Here is a 26,747-nt window from a genome sequence, read left to right as displayed (position 1 = left end):
CATTATAGCTGTCATCTATTCCAGAGTGGTATTTGATGTCAAATGCTGCCTCCAACTGAATCTGGACAGAGTTTGCCTTATGAAGTTCCAAATTCAGGGGGTTCTCCAATGGCTGGTAATTACAAAATGCAGAGATAACTAGTCACTGTCAGATCATCACGAACATTTCACCACAACAGAGGAATGTTGACTCTACTATTATCATTACAGACTATGATAACGTTACCTAAGAATACTTACATAAATGTAAAACGTTAGAGAAAAGTACAGTACATTTTAATATCCCCATGTGTACCTTGTTTTTAGGATACCAAACTATCACGCATGTTGGGTACTCAATATTTATAGTACCCTGTCATAACAAACCAAGCAGTCAAGCCTCATTTCAAATGCTGACAGAATACTTTCATCAACATCAAATACAGCCAGAAACTGATAAGCCTCAGATGAATACTGAAGATTTCCATGTAGTCCTGTAGCTCAATATGCAGCACTTTACATGGAGCCAGACTCGAATAGAATCTGTCTGCTAGATTAATAATTGTTGGGCTAGTACATCAGCTATAATAATTATGATTTCAAGACAGTTTTGTACATTTGTCTAAGCAAGTGTCACACTGGTTTCCCAGCTCAGCCTCAGAGACACAACACACAAGCAGTTCAAATACGTATAAAGATATAATGAAGCTTATAAGACTCACGGCTATATACAACACACTTTAATCATTTAATTTAACTGACATTTGTTACTCCAGAAAAGGCAAATGACCACATAATAAAAATAATTGACAAACAAACAGTGTGTGTGTGTGTGTGTGTGTGTGTGTGTGTGTGTGTTTATCAATAACACACATTGCCATATGCAGGGCAAACACCAGAAAAAAGAACATTCAAGGGTTTTTCTTCATCACACTAGAAGATACTTTTATGAAAATTTTACTTAATGAGTAAGCCATCATGTGCATGCACTTCATTTATATACTATCAGTGCCAGAATAAAGAGAGAATTAGGAAAGGTTTGGAATGTAAGGCATCAAGTGGACAAGACAAACTCTCTTTTTCAGCTTGTTGACAATAGCCCATATATGCTTTGTAAGCAAATTCTTGTGTTCCTTCTGTTAGTATTGCTGTTATTACAGTTAGACAAGAAAGTGTGTGGCAGCATTGTGGTACAGTTTTTCACAAAGACTGCATTTCAAGGAAATGTCTCCAGGGTATGGAGAAGATTGTCCATGACTGAACCGTAATCAGATGGTTAAGAAAGTTCTTTAAGAAATGCCCCCACCTCCCTCCAATTTGCCATCCTACATCATGTAGTAAAGACAACATTACCGCAATTGTCAACTAAAAAGTTCTGTAATGGGACACCTCACACTGTGAAAAAAAACAGCCTATGGAATATGGCATTACTTTGTTATTCTAAATGAGTTCAGAAACAGTATGTCTGTGAATGAATATGGTGCATGTCTCACAGTCAAAAAATTTCAGTCTGTCAAAAACATTAAGCACTGTTCACAGTAATACATGGGCATGCTGAAAAGTAATGCCTCCAACTTATTTATATGAAAACTCTTAAAGCTCTTTAAAAAAAATTAAAGTCATTAACATTTTACATCTCTATTCTCCATGTCTACATACTTGCAGCCCTCTGCCACAAGAGGGCTCCAAATTGTAGTGTGTAACATGGTGGTGTGTGTGGCAACTACATTGGTGCATGAGAAACAGCACATTATAATACAGTTTCAAATTCAGTTTATCCACATATGGAGCTCCCTCTCCTTCGATGTCATAATGTCAGACAATACAGGAGTGCTGCAACATCTGCAATAATCTGATACCTTGGTTCCACTATCATAAAGCACACTCCATACAGTCCCAACTTGGTCCCATCCGATTTGCATCTGTTTCCAAAACTTAAAGAACACATTTGAGGACTTCAGTTTGATAGTGAAGAAGCACAGCAAGTGGAGGTGAGGTTATGGCTTCATCAATAAAGTCAAACATTCTACAGTGACAGAAAAACAAACTGGTCTCTTGTTGAGAGAATTGCGTTTGTCGTCAGGATGGCATGTTGGGAAATACATATGTAAAACATGAAGAATAAAGATGCAGAGACTTCACATAAAAAATTGGGAGGCATTACTTTTCAGCACACCCTGGTAACACTGGCCTCTATTCCTCATAGTCTCATTCTCCATGGCGTGGTAATCCAATTAATAATGTTGGTAAGCATTAGGTGATAAATATACTGGACTGTGGGGTAAGGATGTAGACAATGTGAATATGAAAGTATGGTTCAGTCCAGGGAATGTGCATGGATAGTCAAAGTGGTTAAGGTGACCACTTGTGATAAGCAGGAAATCAGGGTTCGAGTCCAGGCCTGGCACAAATTTTCCTGTGTAGTACATCTCTGCCTAATACAGCTGATGACAAGGAATTTACAGTCAGTGAATAAATTTCGAACTATTTTGTCCCTAGCAAATAAGATAGGAACTAAAACTGAGGATAGCAAAGCAAAAGCAGAAAAGATTAACTCAATTTTCAAATGTCCTTTACAAAGGAAAACACAGAAGAATTGTCTCAATTACATCCTCGTACCACTGAGAAGATGCATGAAATAAGTATTAGTGTCAGTGGTGTTTAAAAACAGCCGAAATCGATAAAACTGGGTAAAGCTCCAGGGCCCGATGGAATCTCAGTCAGACTCTATACTGAATTTGCGGCTGAGTATGCCCCTCTCATAATTATAATATATTGTAGATTCCTGGAACAAAAAACCATGCCCAATTCTTGGAAGAAAGCACAGATCACACATGTCTACAAGAAGGGTAGTAGAAGTGATACACAAAACCACCATCTAATATCCTTGACATCAATTTGTTATAGAATCTTAGAACATAGTCTAAGCTCAAATGTAATGAGGTATCTTTAACAGAATTACCTCCTCAATGCATGGATTCCAAAAACATCAATAGTGTGAAAACCAACTAGCACTTTTCTCACATGACATACTGAAAGCTTTGGATCAAGGCAACCAGGTAGATGCAATATTTCTCAAAATGCATTTGACTCAGTACTACACCTACACTTACTGTCAAAAGTATGATCATACTGGGTATCAAATGAAATTTGTAAATGGGTCGAGGACTTTTTTGTAGGGAAGTCACAGCATTTTATCTTGCATGGAGAGTCATTATCAGACATAGCAGTAACTTCAGATGTACCCCAGGGAAGTGTGTTGGGACCCTTGCTGTTCTTGTTGTATATTAATGACAACATGCATAGTAATATCAGGCTTAAGACCCACCCGGTTTCCATGAGGTCTAACGCACTGCTTTCTGGGTGGGGAGGAGTGCTGGTCCCCGGCACGAATCTGCCCGGCTGATTAGTGTCGAGGTCTGGTGTGCCAGCCAGTCTGTGGACGGTTTTTAAAGTGGTTTTCCATCTGCCTCGGCGAATGCAGGCTGCTTCCCTTTATTCCACCTCATTTACACTATGTCAGCAACTGCTGCACAAACACTTTCTCCACATACATGTACACCATAATTACTCTACCACGCAAGCATTGGGGTTACGCTCGTCTGGTGTAAGACATTCCCGTGGGGGGTGGGGGGGGGTCCACTGGGGGCCAAACTACACCATAACCCTGGGTTCGATGTGGGGCGGCGATGGGGTGAGTGGACTGCTGTAGCCTGCTGTGGGGTTGTGACCCATTGAGGGCTATGACAAGGACGAATCCTCTCCGTCGTTTCTAGGTCCCCAGTTCCATACAATACAACAATACAGTATCAGGCTTTTTTCAGATGATGCAGTTATCTAAAATGAAGTACTATCTGAAAGAAGCTGCATAAATAATCAGTCAGATCTTGATAAGGTTTCAAACTGGTACAAAGATTAGCAACAAGCTTTAAACGTTCAGAACTGTAAAATTGTGCACTTCACAAAACAAAAAAAATGCAGTATCCTATGACTATAATATCAATGAGTCACAGGTGGAATCGGCCAACTCATACAAATACCTGAAATAGAATTATCACATAGACTCATTCATGGGTAGAGCAGGTGGTAGGCTTTGGTACATTGGTAGAATACTGGGGAAGTGCAATCAGTCTACAAGGGAGATAGCTTACAAATCACTCATGTGACCCGTATCAAACAGGACTAACATATGCAGAGAAGGGCAGCATGAATGGTCACATGTATGTTTGAGCTGTGGGATAGTGTCACAGAGATACTAAAGGAAATGAACTAGAAGACTCTTGAAGATAGACATCTGTTAAAGTTTCAAGAACTGGCTTTAAATGGTGACTCTAGGAATATACTACAATCCCCTACATACTGTTCACTTAGGGACTGTGAGAATAAGAGCAGAATAATTACTGCACGCAATGAGGCACTCAATCAATCATTCTTCCAGTGTTCCATACGTGAATGGAACAAGAAGAGACCCTAATAACTGGTACAATGGGATGTACCCTCTGCCATGCACCTCCCCATGGTTTGCAGAGTATAGATGTAGATGTAGCTGTGGACTGTCAACAAGATCTGTTCTTTCAGACATGCAAGTAAGTAAGAAGTGTATTGACATATGTGATTCTTACATTTTTTTTAAAAAAAACTGCTACTGGAATGTGGCATAAACAACACTGATTTCAATGCACAAAGTTCTAATTTACCCAAAAATGAAGATCTATTTTTTTTTATATACAAAAAAAAAATCATGTTACAGTTCAAAATTTATCCTTGCAGCCAAAAATTTGGTATTACAACATAAATATCTATTTAAGGATACAAGACAACTCAATCAAATGGAGGACGCATAATGCTGCCTCTCTCTCTGCGCCCCCCCCCCTCCCCACACACACACACACACACACACACACACACACACACACACACACACACACACACACACACGTAAACACACACATTTTTTAATGAGGTACAGGAGAAAAACATTACCTTTTCTAATGTGTGCATAATTTCAATTCGTGTCTGTGATTCAGCATTTCTCAAACTTTTGACAAGAATCTGAACAGTTTCTTCATATGATCGGCCCATCATGCGGCCTAATTTTTCATACATGCACCCAACACAACATATTGCAGCCCTGCAAGGAAAGAATTTAACACCGCTACATTATTACGAATTACAGTGTGGCAGCTTTACATGACAAACAGTTATTTACAGACTGTACAATCTGATATATCATAAATTAAACACACAGAAATTTGTTGAGGATGATTGAACACGTATTACAAATGCTGAAACACACTGAAAACTACAGTGGCATACCCCAATATTAGGTGTGCAAAACATTTATAAGTAAATTCTGGAAATGCACATTATGAGATGCAACATTTTCTCTGTCCCCAGTAATAAGAGATCTGATAACAATCTAATAGCAGATATTTAATTACTGTTAAGAGTTTGCAAAAAAGTAGCAATTATCAGTGGTAACAAGTATTTTACAAAGTAACCCAGATAACACATGGAGCAAAGGTTTGGGCAGGTGAACATCAATGATCTGCATCAAAACCAAAATAATTTCACACAGTCCTGAAGCAAGAAAAAGTCCTGAATAAGGCTAGAGATAGATGAAATGCAAATGTGAAACCAAAAGGTGGAAAAATGGGGAGAAGGGGGCTGAAACTGAAAAATGTCAAAAAGAAAATAATCAGGGTGAATGAGAGAATATTTGCTCAACACATTCCAGAATGTGAAATGGAAAATGTCAAGACAATGATGAAAGTATCACATTCATATAATTAGCAACTCCTTACTATTTATAGTACTTACTAGGAAACATTACCAACTCAACCTCATATTTTAAGGAGAAAAATAAACACCTGCAAGATATCAATCCCAGTAATCTATCCCGCATGAAAAATTGGGCCATTAAACTTCGCTCAATCCCACTGTAGCAGCTGCAAGTCAGAGTGTGAAGTGCTGTGCAGATGAGTGACAACTACAGCCCTCCTTTTTGTGGGATGTTGAAGGTGAGGGAAGGTGAGATGGACATATATGCCCAATGTGCTCTGAAATCTTGCTCGAGAACACATGTTATTCTGCACGAAAGATAGTAGATAACATTAGTACGTAAGTCGACCTCACACACATATATGTTCAATATTATTTTAACAGTATTCTCATACCGATATTCTTCGGATGCATATCTGAAAATTAATAAACCTGAGTAACTGAAGGATAATTATTAAATGAAGTCAATGAGTTTCAATTTGCAATTTAATAATGCATATCATGTTGAAGAATAGTGCATCTCCTGCAGGTGCACTTAACTCTAACAGTGTCATCTTTAAAATACAAAGAAAATGACGCACAACAGTGATCATAATAATTACGGAGCATTATGCTATTTCTTTAATGATACACCAATTCATTTGCACTGCATTTGTGAATCACAACATAAAAACATTCAAAGCGAGGAGATCTCTAGCACCAGCTACAGGTTAGAAAGCACACACTTTTGACACAACAAACAAAGCATGTTACCTATGACAACACCAGTATTTCACGACCCTCTTACTCTGCTGTCAGGAACTTTGAGCTCAGGCATTCAATGGCTGCAGTGGGATGGAGCAAGTGACAAATGGTGAGCACGAAACATCAAATGCTCTACTTTCAGGTCATAACTGTGTACTATTAGGTTGATGTGTAAGTTCATAGCCTTTTTGTTTTGCACATTGATATTCTGGTTGCTACGGATTTATTTATCGATTGTTATTCTTCATTTGTAGTTCAGTACTGCTATTTGACTTTACATACTGTCATTTTGTCATTCCGAGATAGCAAGTGGCTCTGTGGATGCTAGAAAATGGAGTGCCAAGTGGAGAAGCTGGAACATTTCCGACATATTCTTCTGTTTGAGTTCATGAGAGTAGTTACAGCAGTAGAGGCAGCCAGAAACATTTGCGCTGCGTATGGGGTTAATGCCATTGGATAGCGCACGGCAAGAAAATGGTTTTCTTGTTTCAGGAGTACCGTTCTGACATTTAATGATTCTCCACATTCAGGAGTATCATTGGGGTTTGATCCACATCAGTGTACTCGAGGACTGGCAAATGTGATGAGCTGTGATCATTTCACCATATTTCGGCATCTGCATGCAATGGGAAAGTTCAAGGATCGGGTGTATGGGTACCACATGCTCTAAGCCAAAATCAACAGGTGGGCATATGTGCATCTCTACTTGTTCAACATCAATTGGCTCGTGAACACCACCAACCATTCCTATTTTTTAATGTAACTGGTGACATAAAATGGTGTCTTTATGCTAACATATGGAAAAGAAAGGCATGTTTGAGCCTAAAAAAGGCAGGAACTCCCTGTACAAAGATCGTGCATTTACAAAAGATAATATTATGCACCTGGTCGAACAGTGACGGTATGCTGTACTACAAATTGCTTCCCCGAGGTGTAGCCATCAGTGCTGACACTTACTGTCAACAACTGAGATATCTTGCCAGATGTAACACAAGAACAATGACCAGGAAGACTACATGACGTGATGCTTCTCCACAATAACACCTCCCTACATTCTGCTACACTGGCAAAAAACGCTATACAGGACGTGGATTGGAAAGTCATTCCACACCCACCTTATTCACCTTGTGCTCTCAGATTTTCATTTTTTCTGCCCTCTGTCGAACAACCTTCAAGGAACTTCCTTTCCACATGAAAATGTGCTGCGAACAGGGCTCAATGGGTTATCCGTCTCAAAACCACATGATTCCTATGGTCACCAAATCGAAAAGTTACCCCAGCATAGTTAGACTGTTGTAAATAGTGAAGGAGAATATATTACTGATGACTAAAGTCTGTTCTGTGTATCCGTTATGTTCATTAAACTTATGGAAAAACATCACTAATTTATGCACTAACCTAATATCAGAATTACCCAAATTTCCCACGAGATTGATTGCTGGGGCTGATATCTTGCAAGTGCGCTTTTTTCTCCTTAAAATATGAGGTCAAGCTGGTAATATTTTCTTGTTAGTCTGCCCTTTTCTTTATTCTTATTTATTATTTTTACAGTCTAGTTTAGTGTCAGTACTAGTTGTAGTGTGAAGCACTTGTTTAACAATGAATGTTGCTTACAGCTTCGTCGGTAGAAAACTTGGTGAATCATCTTTATTTTTCAAGATATCATTGCATTTGTTGACAGTATCGAACAGCAGAAATGTGTCACCAACACTGAAGAGAGTCGCTAAACATCGTGCTATCAATTTTCTTGTAGGTGGACCAGGTGATTCCTGTATATGTTGAGTCAGTTGCTCTACAAGTTTTTTCTGGCACCCTTTGATATCAGACTGTAACAGAAAATTACGAAAGATGTTAATTGAAAAAAATTATCTATCAAACACAAGTGTAGTTTCATCTAAAAAATGTTCGCACAGCTGCATTTTTTATCTGTGAATTCCTCATCAGACAGCTCTCGTAATTATAAGATAACAATGTACTCAAACAGATGATGAAAGTTTTCTTCTACAGAATGTAAAAAATTAAAGTAATTTTTTTACTAATAAAGGAAATAGATTTCCTGGACGAGCCTGTGATTAATGTAAATATTTTGTGAATACAGTTACTTATAACACTTAATACACTGAGGTGACTAAAGTAATGGGATAGTGATATGCATATATACAGATGGCAGTAGCATCATGCATATAATATATAAAAGGGCAGTGCATTGCTGGAGCAGTTATTTGTACTCAATTGATTCATGTGAAAAGGTTTCCAATGTGATTATGGTTGCATCGTGGGAATTAACAAACTATGAACACAGAATAGTAGTCTGAGCTAGATGCATGGAACATTCCATTTTGGAGATCATTAAGGATTTCAGAATTCCAAGATCCACAGTGTAAAGAATGTGTCGAGAATATCAAATTTCAGGCATTACATCTCACCACGGACAATGCTGGGGCCAACGGCCTTCACTTAATGACCTTGAGCAGCAGCATTTGCATAGAGAAGGAACGTTGAGCAAAATAACTGCAGAAATTAATGTGGGACGTACGATGAATGTATCTGTTGGAGCAGAGTGGCAAAATTTGACATTAATGGGCTATGGCAGCAGACGACTGAGGCAAGTGCCTTTGCTAAAACGACATCGCCTGCAGCACCTCTCCTGGGCTGGTGACCATATTGGTTGGACCCTAGATGACTGAAAAACTGTGGCCTGGTAAGATGAATCCTGATTTCAGTTGGTAAGAGCTGATGGTGGATTTCCAGTGTGGCGCTGAGCCCACAAAGCCATGGGCACAAGTTGTCAACAAGGCACTGTGCAAGCTGGTGGTAGCCCCATAATAGTGTGTAGCCTGTGCTTACAAGGATTGGACTCAGTCCTCTGGTCCAACTGAAGCGATCATTGACTGCAAATGGTTATGTTCAGCTACTTGGAGACCTTCTGCAGCCATTCATGGACTTCATATTCCCAAACAACAACGGAGTGTTTATGGATGACAATGCAATATGTTACCGGGCCACAATTGTTCGTCACTGGTTTGAAGAACATTCTGAACAATTCTAGTGAATTATCTGGCCACCCAGATTGCCCATCATGAATCCCATCGAACATTTATAGGATATAATAAAGAGGGACAGACCAGTTCATTCACAAAATCGTGCACCGGCAAACCTTTTGCGATTATGGACAGCTATACAGGTAGCATGGCTCCTATTTCTGCAGGGGACTTCCAAAGACGTGTTGAGTCCATGCCACATTGTGTTGCTGAACTACGCTGGGCCAAAGGAGGTCCAATGCCCTATTAGGAGGTATCCAATTACTTTTGTCACTTCAGTGTACACATCTATACATCTGTCTTCCTTTTTATTGCCTGCACAATGGGCCATTATACCTTTGTGTGCTTGATTATATATGTACAGTACCTTCAGTATGACAGTGATATTTTTAAACTGCACAGAGGAGTAAAAACCTGCTAAATATGGTTATAACACAGATATACAAACAGCACTTTAACTTGAGATAGGTCACTACAGCATGACATATTATAGTACAGAGTACATTAAATAGTAAAATCAATAGCAATGACATCTCCTTTACTCTTTTCATTTCGTTTATACCTAACCTATCCCCTTTTCCTTCTATTGCTCTATTTGTTTTATTACATGATTCTAATAGAGCTGACTGTATCTTCTTTTCATATGTCATTCACCTTCTCAATAAATAGTCACAAACGAAAATAAAACTAACTACTTTCTTGCTTTCATTTGAGTAGAAAGTTGAAATGGAAACAAAAACTTAAATATTCTACAACCGTAACAGCTAAATCCTTTATTTCCCTCTCAAGACTAAAGGAGCATACCACTAAGATGATGATCACCTATGAAAATCATATTTTGTAATATCATCAGTAAGAAGAAAGGCTTACTTTCTGTGCTGCTACAAGAACTTTATCGAGGAAGCGAAGCCATTCAAATACAAATACTGGTCTCTTGGCCTCCGGAATCTGACGCAGGGCCTCTTCATTTAGCGTCAGACTATGGCTCAGCTCCATCATCATGGCAGGGCTAAAAACAGGAAAATGTCATTGATTACAACCATTATTATCGTCATCACAGGGTTCACAATTTATATAGTAGCCTGTGATATTCCAATTACATTTAAGTTGCAACATGATCTTACACAATTTCAGCATTTAAAATACGGCAAATTAAAATACGACCACATACTTTTGGCAATAACGCAATATTTGCTCCGCTGGAAATATGAAAAATAGCGTTATTTACTATGAATAGCATACTAACACTTCTAGATGTTTAATAAACATAGCAACATTTATTACCATGGGATTTTACGCTTAAAAGCCATCACCTTGCAATATTCCACAGATAACATATGAGATTTTACGCTTAAAAACCACCACCTTGCAATAATCCATAGATAAAGTAAAGGAAAAGTTTCATATGCATAAAAATTAAGCTGGTTTTGACTTTAATATATGCTGAGTCGGTCCTTCCGATGATCATTTCCTTTTCAGTTTCTTCACGATATGATAAAAGTGTGTAATTCATGGTTTTATCACCTGACGATTATATTTTTATATATCGCATAACATGATGCTGCGAATACATTTGTGAACCTGATAATGGTCAGACGATTGAAACTGGTTGTGTAAGTAAAGTACAGCTGCTCATGGTGGTAATATGACATATTTCACATACTCTCACAGGAAAAAATCTCTGCAACAAAAAATAATTAACGTTGCGTAGTGAAATTTCGAGACCACATCTGTAACACTGTTGATTAACACTGCAAGATCGCAGGTTGATGTACGTGTACGATAAGCCATAGTAAATGTGAAATGCTAGTACATTAATAACCGGCGTAATCGCCAGAATGTTGAATGCAAACTTGCAGACGTGCACGCTTTATGTTGTATAGGTGCTGGATGTCACTTTGTGGGACAGAGTTCCATGCCCGTTGCACTTAGTCGGTCAACACACGGACGGTTAATGTTGTTTGTAGATAACGCTGGAGTTGTCGTCTGATGATGTTTCATACGTGCTCGATTGGAAACAGATCTGGTGATTGAACAGGTCAAAGCAACATCTCGACACTCGTTGGGTCACAATGGCGGTATGTGGATGAGCCTTATCCTGCTGGAAAACAATCCCTGGAATGTTGTTCGTGAGTGGCAGAACAGACCGAAGCACCAGACTGACGGACAAATTTGCAGTCAGGATGTGTGGGATAACGACAAAAGTATTCCTGCTGTCATATGAAATCGCACTCCAGACCGTAACTCCAGGTGAAGGTAAAGTGCGACTAGCACGCAGACAGGTTGGCTGCAGGCCCTCAACAGACCTCCTCGTAACCAACACACGGCCATCATTGGCACCGAGGCAGAACCAGCTTTCATCAGAAAACACTGAAGACCTCCATCTCGCTCTCCAATCAGTTCTCGCTAGACACCACTGAAGTGGCAGATGGCGGTGGTTTGGGGTCATTGGCATGCACGCTACAGGGCGTCTGGCTCGGAGCTGCCCTTGGAAGTAACCGATATGCAATAGTTCGTTGTGTCACAGTGGTGTCAACTACTGCTCAAAGTGCTGCTGCAGATGCAGTATGATGCGCCAGAGCTATACGCCGAACACGATTGTCTTCCCTCTCGGTAGTGCCACGTGGCCGTCGGGAGCACGGTCTTCTTGCCACCGTATATTCTCGTGACCACCGCTGCCAGCAATCATGTACAGTGGATACATTCCTACCAAGTCTTTCCGCAATAACGCAGAAGGAACATCCAACTTCTCGTAGCCCTACCACACGACCTCGTTCAAACTCAGTGAGGTGTTGATAATGGCGTCATTGTCTCCTTAGAAGACATCATTCGCTACTGGCGCCATTCAATGATAATGGCGTCATTGTCTCCTTAGAAGACATCATTCTCTACTGGCGCCATTCACTCTTATGCGGCTGGCGCGAAATTGGAATAACGTCATCGTAGAAAGACGCCTACCACCAACTTTCATTTATGTCGCACAACTCCTCCTTGGTGTTGCGATTCTTCTTTCCGTCAGTGTGTATAAGAGCTGTGGGGAACCACGTTCTGACAGTATATGTGGGAGGAAGCAAAATTTTGCTTCATTCTTCGACGAATGTAAGGTCTCGGAATTTTAACAGTAAACCAACGTCCTCTACGACTGCTACATACGTGGTGAGCAAAAGCGCTCATACCACAGTATGTAGGGGGGAGGGGGGGGAGGGGGCTGGGAGAGGGTAGAGCCCGACCCGGGATATGGTGTATTTTTAATATTTTTGAAGACGAATGGCGACTTGTAAGCAGCCATAAAAATGTTCCAGTTCGACCTTGTTAAAAATCTACATAACACAGACTTGTAAATCATTTTCTAGGGAAAAAAAAGAACCTAGCTCTACGCTTGCCCCTGGGGTATGAGCGCCCTCGGTGGAGAGGACACATCGCTTTAATGTCAAACCTAGCTTCTTGTGATGACACCCTGAGAAGTATGAAAGAAGTAAAATCTGATTCTTTGACGACATTCTTCTGAACTTCATCTGTGGCTCCCAATGTGTTAAAAGAGTGTCCAGTAACACACGAGTTATGTCTCCGAATTTGTGTGAAGACTCTTAAAGCTCTTTAAACAACTCTGCCGTTAGTAACATTCTACATCTTTTCATTTCATATTTACTTATCTGCAAGCCCTCTGCTGCTAAGGCCCGTCCACACGCAACGATCTGTCTGCGCAAATGTCTGCGCGCATCACATCTGTGCAGACAGATCGTTGCGTGTGGACAGAAGATTTGCACCAACCTGAGGTGTGTGCCAAGCTGGAAGTTGGAGTTGGAGGTTTGAGCGAAACCTCTCAAATCTGTGGGTTCAAACCACATCTGCGCAGACAAGTTGGAGCGTGTGGACAGGAGATCGCCGCAAATCTGGCGCGAAACAGCTGTTTGCTCAGTCTTGTGTTTGTATTTGTGCGCACAGGGCATTAAAATGGCTGATACTCGTCAGTGTTCTCGAGAGTTTGTTACTGAATTCATTGAAATATATAGAAACCACCCATGTTTGTGGAAGATTAAAAGTAAAGAATATAGTGACCGCGACAAAAAGACAGCACAATACAATGCTCTGATTGAAAAATTGCGGGCAGTTGACGCCTCGGCAAACAGAGAAACAGTAATAAAAAAAAAAATTTCGTTGCGAACTGTTTACTGAAAAGAGTTATCCAAAGTTCAGAAATCTAGAAGATCTAGTGTAGGAGTAGATTAAGTATACCAGCCAACGTTATGGTATTTTGATATGCTTGGCTTTCTTAAGGTTCGCCCTGCAAATCTCGCAGTAAATTTACGTGAGAAAACTGCTTTCGCTTTAGTAGCCATTGTCTACACCATTTTGACCGCTTTCTCTGTTTCCTGCGGTTAGTCTGAATGTTTTTTGCAACACAAGTTGCGAACACAGACCACAACAGAACTTCCTCCATTTCTATATTTCAAAATAACTTAATTAAATTTTTGACGTTTACGGGGAGCGTAGTCGCTTGCCACTGATATTTCTTTTCTACACCGACAGATGGCGGGCGAGTAGTAGATTGGAGTTTGTGTCGTGTGGACACACCACTTTTGCAGCGATCTTTTGCATGTACAGACATCTGCGCCGATGTCTGCGCAGACAGATCGTTGCGTGTGGACCGGGCTTTAGAGCGCTGCGAACTGTAACATGTAACATGGCGCTGTGTAAGATAACTATGTTAGTGCAGAGAAACAGTGTATTGTAATCGAGTTTCGGATTCGAAGAGCACCCTCTCCTTCTGCGTGACAATACCAGACCACACACGAGCGCTGGAAAATGTGCAACTGTCTGACGCCGTGGGTCCACTGTCATCGATCATCCTCCATACAGCCCCAATTTGGCCTTATCCGATTTTCATCTGTATCCAAAACTTAAAGAACACCTTCGTGGACTTGACTTTCATAGTGATGAAGCGGTGCAAACAGAGGTCAGGTTGGGGCTCCGTCAACCATGTCATTCTACAGTGACGGTACCAGCAAACTAGTCTCTCACTGGGCAAACGTCGCTAGGATGGCTATGTTGAGAAATAAATATGTACACATGAAGAGTAAAGATGAAGAATGTCAACAAAGTTTGTTTTATTTAAGAAGCTTTAAAAGTTTTCACATAAAAAATTCAGAGGCATTCCCTTTCAGCACGCCCTGTTGTCTATTGGGAATATTTGAAAATTTGTTTCTCTGTACACTGGTAACAGCGGTCCGCTGGACTAACGAGTTTATTCGACAGTTATTGCTGTAACACTTAAAATGCATACGACAGTGACCGAACCGTTTCTAATTAATACATAACATTCATCTACGTCGCTATAATCCCATACGAGACGCAGACGTCACGTGCGGAGTTAAAAATCGCTTAAATGTTCTTCGCAATCAAAACTGAAAGTGTCTTACATATCTACATGCTTAATAAAGATCCTAACTGCAACAATTACGTACACTTATCCCCAGGAAAGGAAACAGCACGAAAAAGAATGAAGTACAACTCATCAACTTAGCACTTAACAATGACTACCCGACACAATATCGTCAGGCAGGTAAACAAATGACTACCGGCCGACGCCTTCAGACGTCTACAGACTTCTACCGATTCAGAACTACAGTGCAGAGAGGCTAACTTACTGATAACTCACTGTACTATTCTCAGTACATTTTCATCCAACTGTTTTTTCCTCGTTTCGAAGTGGGTGGCATACGATACAGCACGACCGTTTTCCTCTTATAAGATTTCACCTTCGCATCATAACGGTAATAAACGGACAAATTTTTTGAGCTCACGTTTCTAATTAAGAACAGTTTCAGCTTCCAACCAAACGTGTTGTCGAAGTACTGCACGACGAGTATTGGAAAATTATTGCCATTTTAAAGAGCACCTCACCACATTCAATGTCTTCAATGGCGCAGCTGCTTGACATAACTACTATATCGGTCGAAATCGTGTGAATTAACAATAGTAACGTTAACTGCGTTGTTCTTTATGAGAAATGCAGAATAATATATCGCGTCCAATCGATTTTTACACTGTTAATATAGCGCCTCTCATGAAACTGCTCGCTTCACCCTGAGATACAACGAAGGTAAAACATCTAAATCCATGCTCTGCAAACTGCTGCGAAGTGAATGGCTGAGGAAACGTCCCTATACCAGCTTCTCCCCGTTCCATTCACGTATGGAGTTGGGAGAATGATTGCTTAAATGGCTCTGTGCGATAAACCATAAGTTATTGATTAAGTGTAGATATTACACTTAATCAAAAATTATTTACGACGTCCCTCAGAAATTAACACCTTGACATTTTTAACAAAAATCTTCATCTTCTTCTTCAATCACGTACAGGACTTTGTAGAATGTTTTTACCTCTACTTATTTCAAACTTAAGCTAAAGCATTTTTCTTGCATATGTAACAACTACATGGCTATTTATTTACGCATTTCGCATGCGATGCCAGGATATTCGAAGAAATTCCTTTAATTCTGTATTTTTCTTCAGATTTTTCTGAGTATCAGTAACTCTTTATTGCTTGCAGTAAGTCCAAACCTATGGTTTTTATTTGATAGTGGGATATTGAGCTATGCTGCCCTGTATTTCCAGGCGGATGAATTTGAAACTATTGTTTATTTTGTGTGACTATTACGAATGTGGACGCTGACTGTCTAGTACTGAAGTACGTAAGTACTACATAAAGCATTTTTGTCATTTTATTTTATGGGTGTCAATATCAAATTGTAACCATATTTACATTTCATATCATGTTTTAGCTTATGTTACAATTTGTTACACACTACTTTGTACATCGAGCAGCCACGAATAAAAAAACACATTGTTAATATTTAAGAATCTTCAAACGTTTTTTTACTAAAAAGTTCTTATGAATTGATGGGATCTTCAAGCCGCTTTAGCTGTTGTGTAGTCTTTTATTGTGTTTCCAATAAAGGCCTACTAACAGCTACAGTGGCTTGGAAGTCTTCATCACCGTGAATCTCATCAATTCATAAGATCTTTTTTAGTAAAAAACAGCCTGAAGATGCTTAAATATTACAATGTGTGTTTAGTAGGAAAGTCTAGTTTCCTTTTTAGGTAATGTTAGCATATGAGTTTCTATTTTAGCATATGAGTGTCTATTTTATACTAACACATGGAACGCATTCTTAACATTCTGTACTGCGTTTTTCTCATGTTGTATTGCAACCACATGTACATTCCGCATTTACAGTCGCGAACGTATTTTTATGACGTTTCGCGTATTAACTTTTTTACAACTTGATGTTAGAATGTCAAAGCACAGATTTTCATGCATAAATTTCATTCTTTTAACCTCTAATGGACGGGGTGGCACTGTCTACTATGTATGACAGTTGACAATGGTTGAGAAGCAATTCAGACGTTAATATTCATAACAGTCACGCAAAATCAACCATAGTTACAAAGTCATCTTCTTGGAAACAATGAGCAGAATAGTTCAGTTATTTCGCTATTAAATAAAAACCATAGGTTCGACTTAATGCAAGCACTTACGATTTGACAATGACCGTAAAGTTTTTTTTATTACCTACGAACATTTTAATAGCATACGAATAAGCACACAATCAACATTTTTAAAGAATCAGTGCTGGTTTCACAAAGGAATTTTTTTTTGTACTGTATCCAATAGTTAAATGTGCAAACTGCACCTTAAGCTTACTTTATAAGAAAATTTTCTTTACATGTGAACATATAATTATGCGTTAAATGCAAATACAGTTATCAGTTTATAAGAATTAAGTACCTTCACCAAAATTATTTTTGCACTGTATCCAATAGTTTATGTTCAAACAGTACTTTAAGTGAAGAATTCCTCGGACGTCTGAAAGCAAACTGTCATTTCCGTGCGAAACAGTTTCTGTAAATCATGAAAAATTCGTGTCATGCGAAATTAATTTTGATGAGAAACGTAGATTTCTATCTATTAGGCGTGCACTATGGTTTAACCGCTTAAGGGTGATCATAAATGTGGCTTGATACAGCAAAAACACCGCTGAAATCAAAAGTGGAGGAGAAGGAACAAGAAAGCCGGTTGAAGGAGAGGGGATGGGGGCAGAGGGAGAAACCCGTGGTGTGGGTGAGGGGTGTACCTCCAACGAAAGGCAGTGCAAATGTTAGCTTGGCCTGACATTTTGTAGAAGTACCTCGTCATTACAACGCGTGGAAAGGACAAACTTAGTCCTGTGCAAAGGCTGTGGACTGAAAAGACGCTCAGATGGAAACGCTTACGGAAGATGTGCCGAACACAGGCAGACAGCAGCAAAAAGTCGCTCTTCTCGTATTCTCAATAAAGCAATTCATTAAATACGTAGTACGTTCTGTCATTCACCTACCCATTAGTTTCTCCTTGAGCTTTACCGTACTACTGCCAGCAAGGTCATTAGCTCTAGATAAATAATATTATACATGCGGGAATGCCAAAAACGTTGGTGTTGTGAACAATGGTGCTTGATGTTTCCGAAACTTACACTCAGTAACAAAAATGAAAAATCTTGTTTGCATTTTTGAAAGCTATATGCGAAGTACAACTTCCGATTCAAAAACGATAGCAGGAAACAGCTCCAGAATACGCAGGGTAACTGGAGAGATCACTAACTGATTAAAATAATCATGGCTAGTATTCTTGATACAACAGCTATTTCTGTTAATTGGGAACCAGATGACGGTTCAAAACACCCACGACTAGCTTCACTAATTTCTAGTGGTTATTAGGGAATATAGCGTACCCTTAAAGTTACACAGCAATATATAATTTAGAAAACGGACCGAAATCCCATGTATAGGTACATTATGCAATAAATATACATAAAATTGGGACACACACACACACAGCCGGTCGCGGTGGTCTCGCGGTTCAAAGCGCGCAGTTCGGAACCGCGCGACTGCTACGGTCGCAGGTTCGAATCCTGCCTCGGGCATGGATGTGTGTGATGTCCGTAAGTTAGTTAGGTTTAAGTAGTTCTAAGTTCTAGGGGACTGATGACCACAGCTGTTAAGTCCCATAGTACTCAGAGCCATCTGAACCAATTTGAACACACACACACACACACACACACACACACACACACACACACACACACACACACACCACGTCGTAACCGTTTTCCAATTATTCATCGCTGGACGTAAGGCATGCTGCACGTTCTTGTATATGATGAGGAGAACCACAGTTTTCGCTCGCATTTCTTGTAGCACTGTTGCAAGTCAAAAAAAATGTGCTAAACGCATTCTCTGAAAATTATTTCGAGCAGTTAGTTCATGAGCCCAGTGGAATAGTAAACGGTTGTGAAAACATACTTGATCTCTTAGTAACAAATAATCCTGAGCTAATAACGAGCATCAAAACGAATACAGGTATTAGTGAACACAGAGCTGTAGCGAGACTGAATATTGCAACTCCCAAATCCTCTAAAAATAAACAAAAAATACATCCATTCAAAGAAGCAGATATAAATTCGCTTGACGCCTTTCTGAGAGACAATCTCCACTACTTCCAAATTAAGAATGTAAATGTAGACCCGATGTGGATTGATTTCGAAGAAATAGTTCGAAAGCAATTGGGAGATTTAACCAAATGAATTAACAAAGGGTCAGAACACTGTTGCATAAACAACTAAAAAAGCTTGTCAAATTTAAACGAACGCAAAATCTCCTAAGACTGGCGATCCACAAAGGAAACTTTGTCTCGAAACTTGGCAGAAAATCCAAAGAGATTCTGGTAGTACGTAAAGTATGCTAACGGCAAGACACAATCAATGACTTCTCTGCGCGATAACAATGGAAATACTAATGATGGCTGTGCCACTAAAGCAGAGTTACGAAACACAGCCTTCCGAGATTCCTTCACCAAAGAAGACAAAGTATACATTCGAATTAAGAACAGCTGTCAACATGAGTAACTTAGAAGTAGATATCCTCGGAGTAGTGAAGTAATTTAAATCACCAAGTCTTCTGGTCCAAACTCTATACCAATTAGGTTCCTTTCAGAGTACGCCGATTTAACAGCTCTTTACTTAACAATCATACACAACCACTCGCTCGATGAAAGACTGTACCCAAATACTGGAAAGCTGCACAGGTCACACCAATATTCAAGGAAGGCACTAGGAGTAATGCACTGAATTACAGGCCCATATCATTAACGTCCATTTGCAGCTGGTTTTTGGATCATATATTGTGTTCGAACATTATGAATTAACTCTAAGAGAACGGTCTATTGACACACAGTCGACACTGATTTAGAAAACATCGCTCTTGTGAAACACAACTAGCTCTTTACTCAATCGAAGTAAGGGATTTCAATTTGTTTCCGTATTTATAACATTTACAGAAGGCTTTTGACACCGTACTTCACAAACGGCTTGTAGTCAAATTGAATGCTTATGGAATATCGTCTCAGTTATGTGACTGGACACGTGATTTCCTGTCAGAGGGGGTCATAGTTCGTGGTAAATGGCGGAAAGCCATCGAGTAAAACAGAAGGGATTTCTGGTGTTCCCAAAGGTAGTGTTATAGGTGCTCTGCTGTTCCGTATCTATATAAACGATTTAGGAGACAATCTAAGCAGCCGTCTTAGGCTGTTTGCAGATGATTCTGTCGTTTATCGTCTAGTAAAATCGCTAGAAGAGCAAAACAAATTGCAAACCGATTTAGAAAAGACATCTGATGGTGTTAAAATTGGCAACTGACCCTAAATGATGAAAAGTGTCAGGTCATCTACGTGAGTGCTAAAAGGAAACTTCGGATGTACGATAAATCAGTCAAATCTAAAGGCTGTAAATCCAACTAAATACCTAGGAATTACAATTACGAACAACTTAAATTGAAAAGGAAGGAAGACTGGGTTTAACGTTCCGGATATCGATGTCATTAGAGACGGAGCACAAGCTCGGATTGTGTCAAGGATGGGAACCATACCGGCATTTGCTTGGGGCGATTTAGGGAAATCACAGAAAACCTAAATCTGGATGGCCGGACGAGGGTTTGAACCATCATCCTCCCGAATGCGAGTCGGGTGTGCTAACCATTGCGCCACCTCGCTCGGTAAATTGGAAAGAACACAAAGAAAATGTTATGAGTAAGGCGAACCAAAGACTGTGTTTTATTGGCAGAACACTTAGAAGATGCAACATATCAACTAAAGAGACTGCCTACGCTACACTAGCTTGTCCATACTCTTTTGGAGTACTGTTGAGCGGTGTGTGATCCTCACCACATAGGATCAAGGGACCACATTGAGAATGTTGAGATAGGATTAACGGTGTGCACCGAGAAAGTTCAAAGAAGAGCAGTACGTTTTGTATTATCGAGAAACAGCGGAGAGAGTGTCACTGACATGATACAGGGTTTGGGGTGGACATCGATAAAACAAAGGCGTTTTTCCTTGCGAAGGAATCTTCTCACGATATTTCTATCACCAACTTTCTCCCCCGAATGCGAAAATATTCTGTTGACGCCGACCTACATAGGGAGAAACGATCATCATAACAAAAAAAAAGGGAAATCAGAGCTGGAACGGAAAGATATAGGCGTTCGTTTCTTCCGCGCGCTGTTCAAGATTGTAGTAATAGAGTATTATTGAGAAAGTGGTTCGATGAACACTCTGCCAGGCACTTTGTGTTATTTGTGGAGTATCCATGTAGATGTAGAAGTAAATATAGATCTAGGACAAGGATATTGCCTAGTTTGTGATATTATTTTATGGTGCCTAGAGAGGTTATTCTTTCTGTATTATATGTAATAGAGAGGAAACATAATAAAATAACCAGGCAAACATTGGCAACCAGACGTTATTTAAACTAATAACACACACACACACACACACACACACACACACACACACACACACACACACACAGAGAGAGAGAGAGAGAGAGAGAGAGAGAGAGAGAGAGAGAGAGAGAGAGAAGACACTCATACCACTACCTAAGCAAACAAAATGGTTCAAATGGCTCTGAGCACTACGCGACTTAACTTCTGAGGTCATCAGTCGCCTAGAACTTAGAACTAATTAAACCTAACCAACCTAAGGACATCACACACATCCATGCCCGAGGCAGGATTCGAACCTGCGACCGAAGCGGTCGCTCGGTTCCAGACTGCAGTGCCTAGAACCGCACGGCCACTCCGGCCGGCAAGCAAACAAAAGACGAAGGCATCCCACAATAGCAAAACCAAAGACACACGACGGCGAGATGACAGTAGTTTTTCACAACACAAATACGTGAATATATTTAGCGCCGTGAAAGTGTCGTGTGCTAAAATCTAACACAGACATCTGGAAGAGCGAGAAGAATGACGTAAACAACAAAAAACCGCGAGTAACAATTACAATTAATACTGCTTTTAGTAGTAACTGAAGCATGCGTACTGATCCTGATGCCAGAAAACAAAACTGTAATACAAAAATACTATATTTTAGCCGGCCGCGGTGGTCTAGTGGTTCTAGGCGCGCAGTCCGGAACCGCGGGACTGCTACGGTCGCAGGTTCGAATCCTGCCTCGGGCATGGATGTGTGTGATGTCCTTAGGTTAGTTAGGTTTAAGTAGTTCTAAGTTCTAGGGGACTGATGACCACAGCAGTTAAGTCCCATAGTGCTCAGAGCCATTTTTTACTATATTTTACAGTGACCACTGAAGATGCTTCAAAACAAAGCGAAATGCGTTTGGTCTTAATAAGACTTCCATTACAGTTGCAAAAGGCGGTATTTAACATATACAACTTGTATATCTGCAACTGCAGAAAAAAAGAGGCTGAAAAACAGTGGACAACACGTGTTTAAAGAGCATCGAAGTTTCCACTAGGCCCTACTAGAATCTGATTATTTGAATATACTGCCAGTATTGCATTAATTTTCACCATTTTTACGATAAAGTGGTCTGCTACGAAACCACAAAGCTAACTTCATTAATTAAATAATACTTGCTTCCTCAGACACAAATGTTATCCACGCATCGCATAATAGAAGCATCATCGACTTTCATCTCATAAAGTAGCCATTCTGTGTTGATAACTCCACTAAGTCGCACATCCTATCACTGTAGCATAGTAAACCATAATCGGAATAACGTGTTTTGGTGGGATCCTTAACGCAGTGGTCCATTGGTCGGCTGGTTGATTGGTTTGTGGTATAAAGGGACCAAACTACAAGGGCATCAGTCCCTTTTTCCTGACGCAAGCAAGGCTCAAGGTACAAAAACATCCGACACGACACCTAAAAAGAAAATGAATGGAACGAACAAAAAACGGGGAAAACATACACTACAACGAAAAGTAGAAGATGGCATTAAAACCACAGAGCATATGGTCTGGGCTGGCTGATCACAACAATAAAAGATGAGCCAGCCCACTCTGCAGCACATTTAAATGTCCACCCCAAAAAGACAAGGCTAGATGAACACACGTAGGGAAAAGACGACCATCAAGATAAACAAATGCAAAGAAAGTGCGACAGAGTTAAAACGGAGGGAGGGCGGCGACCTCAGAGAGAAGGCTAAATGCCTACCGTTAGAGGGTACGATAAAAAACCCCTTCACGAATAAAACGTAAAACTAAATCTGCTGTTGAGGCATTGTCGCCCAACAACGAAGGTAGGGTGCTGGGAAGGTCAAAAGTCCGCCGCAGGGCGGCTAAAGGAGGACAGTCCAGCAAGATGTGGACGACAGTCATATGTTAGCCACGGTGACACCGAGGTGGGTCCTCGCGACGGAGGAGGTAGTCCTGTGTTAGCTACGTATGGCCAACGCAGAGCCGGCAGAGAACCACAGAGTCCCTGTGAGAGGTCTGAATGGAGGTCATCCACACATTCGTAGTCTCCTTAAGGGCACGTAGTTTGTGGTGCATACTGTCATTATGCCATCCCGTTTCCCAAAGCTGAAAAACCTTGCGGCGTAATAATGATCGCAGATCAGTTACAGGGCTGCCGATCTCCAGAAGTGGTTTCCGTGTAGACTGTTTGGCCAGCCTGCCGGCAACTTTATTTCCTGGGATTCCGATGTGGCCTGGGGCCCACACAAACATCATGGAACGATTGGATCATTCCAGGGCATAGATGGACTCCCGGATGGTCGCTACCAAAGGATGGCGAGGTAGCACTGGTCGATAGCTTGTGGTCTGCTCAAGGAGTCAATAAAAAGAAGAAACGACTCTCCAGGGCATGAGCGGATGTGCTCAACAGCACGAGAAATGGCCGCCAGCTCTGCAATGAAAACACTGCAACCACCTGGCAAGTAGTACTGTTCAATATGTCCTCCATGAACATACGCGAAGCCTACGTGGCCATCAGCCATCGAGCCATCAGTGTAAACCACTTCATGGTCTGGGACATGTCAATAATCGAGAGGAAATGACAGCGGAGAGCTGCAGGGTTAATTGAGTCCTTAGGACCATGTGAAATGTCCAGGCAAAGCTTCGGCCTAGGTGTACACCCTGGAGGTGTACGTGAATGGACCTCAAGTACAGGTGGTAAAGGCAAGGACTCCACTTCAGACAGAAGAGATCAGACGCGAACCGCAATCTGGGCCTCCAATGTGGGAGATGAACAGCCATGGATGGGAAAAGGATATGGTACTTCGGATGCTCAGGAGAACTACGAATGTGTGCCACGTAACTGGCGAGCAGTTATGCATGCCTAACCTTCAATGGAGGGACTCCGGCATCCACCAGGACGCTGATCACCATACTCGCCCTCAAAGCTCCTGTTTGCAGTCGAACGCCACAGTGGTGCACTGGGTCGAGTAAACGCAACGCTGAGGGCGCCGCCGTACCATAAACCAGACTCCCATAGTCAAGGCGGGATTGAACAAGGGCTCTGCAGAGCTGCAGCAGCGTAGAGCGATCTGCACCCCAGTTGGTGTTGCTCAGGCAGTGGAGGGCACTAAGGTGCTGCTAGCACTTCCGCTTCAGCTGACGTAGATGAGGAAGCCACGTCAATCGGGCGTCGAAACCCATTCCTAAGAATCGATATGTCCCCACTACAGTGAGTGGATTGTCATTAAGGTAAACTTCTGGTTTCGGATGAACGGTACGACGACGACGACGGAAGTGCATAACACACGACTTCGCGGATGAAAACTGGAAGCTGTGGGCTAGAGCACATGACTGCGCCTTCTGGATGGCTCCCTGTAGGTGTCGCTCAGCAACATCAGTACTGGAGGAGCAGCACGAAATGCAGAAGTCGTCTGCATACAGAGAAGATGAGAGCAACGGCCCGATAGCTGCTGCTAGACCGTTAATTGCCACTAAAAGTAGAGATACACTCAATGCAGAGCACTGTAGGACCCTATTCTCCTGGATATGTGGGGAACTACGGGAGGCACCAACTTGGACACGGAAAGTACGGAGCGATACGAAATTTTTGGATAAAAATCTGGAGCGGCCCCAGACACCCGACTCATGTAATGTGGCAAGAACATGATGTCGCCAGGTCGTGTCATAAGCTTTTCGTAAATAAAAAAAGACGGCAACCAGATGTTGGCGTCTGGAAAAGGCTGTTCGGATGGCAGGCTCGAGGGAAACTAGATTACCAATGGTAGAGCGACCCTGGCGGAAACCGCCTTGGTATGGAGCCAGCAGGCCACGTGACTCCACGACGCAACCCAACCGCCGACTTACCATACCTTCTAACAGCTTACAAAGAACGTTGGTGAGGCTGATGGGCCGATAGCTATCCACATCAAGCGGGTTTTTACCGGGTTTGATCACTGGAACGATGGTGTTCTCCCGCCATAGCGATGGAGAGACGCCATCGCACCAGATCCGGTTGAAGATGACGAGGAGATGTCGCTTGTAGTCGGACGAGAGATGCTTGATCATCCGATCTGGCCCAGGAGGTGTGTCGGGGCAATGTGCAAGGATGCTGAGGAGCTCCCAGTCTGTAAATGGAGCATTATAAGGTTCACTGTGACGTTCAGTGAACGAGAGGGCTCTCCTTTCCATCCGCTCTTTGAGGGTGCGAAATGCTCTGGGATAATTCTCTGACACGGAGATTTGAGCATAGTCCCTAGCAAAGTGCTCGGCAATTGCGTTTGTTGCGTTTGCGTCGGTAGATAACACACCACTGATGTTAATGCCAGAAACAGCTGTCGGGGTTTGGTACATACAAACCCGTCTTATCTTCGTTCAGACTTGGGAAGGTGACGTATGGCACCCAATGGTCGAGACGTATCTCTCCCAACACGCCTGTTTCCGTCTTTTTATAAGCTGGCGACCGCGGGCATGGAACCGTTTAAAAGCTATTAGGTGCTCTAGGGAAGGGTGCCGCTTATGTCGCTGTAGTGCTCGCCGACGCTCTTTAATGGTCTTAGTGATTTCCGGTGACCATCATGGTACAAGACTTTCGTCAGTGGCACTCTAAAGAACAACGGATCGTGTTTTAAGCCGCATAAACGATCGTTCTAGTGACCTGCAAAAATAACACATCTACCGTACCATGTGGGGGAGATTCAACGGTGACAGTAGAGGTGGAAGCTTCCCAGTCTGCCTTGTTTAAAGCCCATCTAGGTAGACGTCCGTGGAATGGCGCAGGGGGAGTGACAGGAAGATGGGAAAGTGGTCACTACCACACAGGGCATTGTGGGCTCTCCAGTGGACAGATGGGAGAAGTCCTGCGCTGCAGAAGGATAAATGAATGGCTGAGTAAGTGCCATGAGCTACACGGAAATGTGTGGGGGCCGCAGTATTTAAGAGGCAGAGGCCGAGTTGAGACAGGAAGTTCTGACATCTCTACCTTGGCCAGTAAGCACAATGCCACCCCACAAGGGGTTCTGCGCATTAAAATCTCCCAAAAGTAGGAAAGGTTTAGGGAGTTGTTGAATCAGTGCAGCCAATGCGTTCAAGGGTACTGGACCATCTGGAGGAAGATGCAGACAGTTATTTCCTGTGTCGTCCATATCCTGACAGCCACAGCTTCAAGAGGGGTTTGAAGGGGCACAGCTTCACTGCATGCCGAGTTCAGGACATAGACACAAACTCCACCTGACACTCTACTATAGTCGCTGCGATTCTTGTAATATCCCCTATAGCCGCAAAGGTTAGGGGTCTGCATTGCCAGGAACCAGGTTTCCTGGAGGGCAATGAAGAAAGCAAGTGTAAAGCTTAACAGTTGCCGTAGCTCAGCCAGGTGGTGGAAAAAACCGCAGCAGTGCCACTGGGGGA

The 26,747-nt window shown here is 41.6% G+C and overlaps 1 protein-coding gene across 1 annotated transcript in view; it reads right to left on the bottom strand.

The window, feature by feature from the left end:
* The window catches only part of LOC124554778 (HEAT repeat-containing protein 5B), a 475,467-nt gene that overhangs the window by 167,821 nt on the left and 280,899 nt on the right, over positions 1 to 26,747 (bottom strand). Inside the window, exons 3-5 of the mRNA XM_047128424.1 lie at positions 10,416 to 10,554; positions 8,119 to 8,330; positions 4,963 to 5,110 (exon numbers count right to left, since the gene is read on the bottom strand). Of these exons, the coding sequence (XP_046984380.1) occupies positions 4,963 to 5,110; positions 8,119 to 8,330; positions 10,416 to 10,547 (492 nt within the window). The 5' untranslated portion in view covers positions 10,548 to 10,554. The remainder of the gene's footprint in view (positions 1 to 4,962; positions 5,111 to 8,118; positions 8,331 to 10,415; positions 10,555 to 26,747) is intronic.

Source organism: Schistocerca americana, chromosome X (assembly GCF_021461395.2).
Source record: "Schistocerca americana isolate TAMUIC-IGC-003095 chromosome X, iqSchAmer2.1, whole genome shotgun sequence".
NCBI lineage: Eukaryota > Metazoa > Arthropoda > Insecta > Orthoptera > Acrididae > Schistocerca > Schistocerca americana.
The sequence above is the reverse complement of the archived record's forward strand: the minus strand, read 5'-3'. Positions and strand labels throughout refer to the sequence as shown.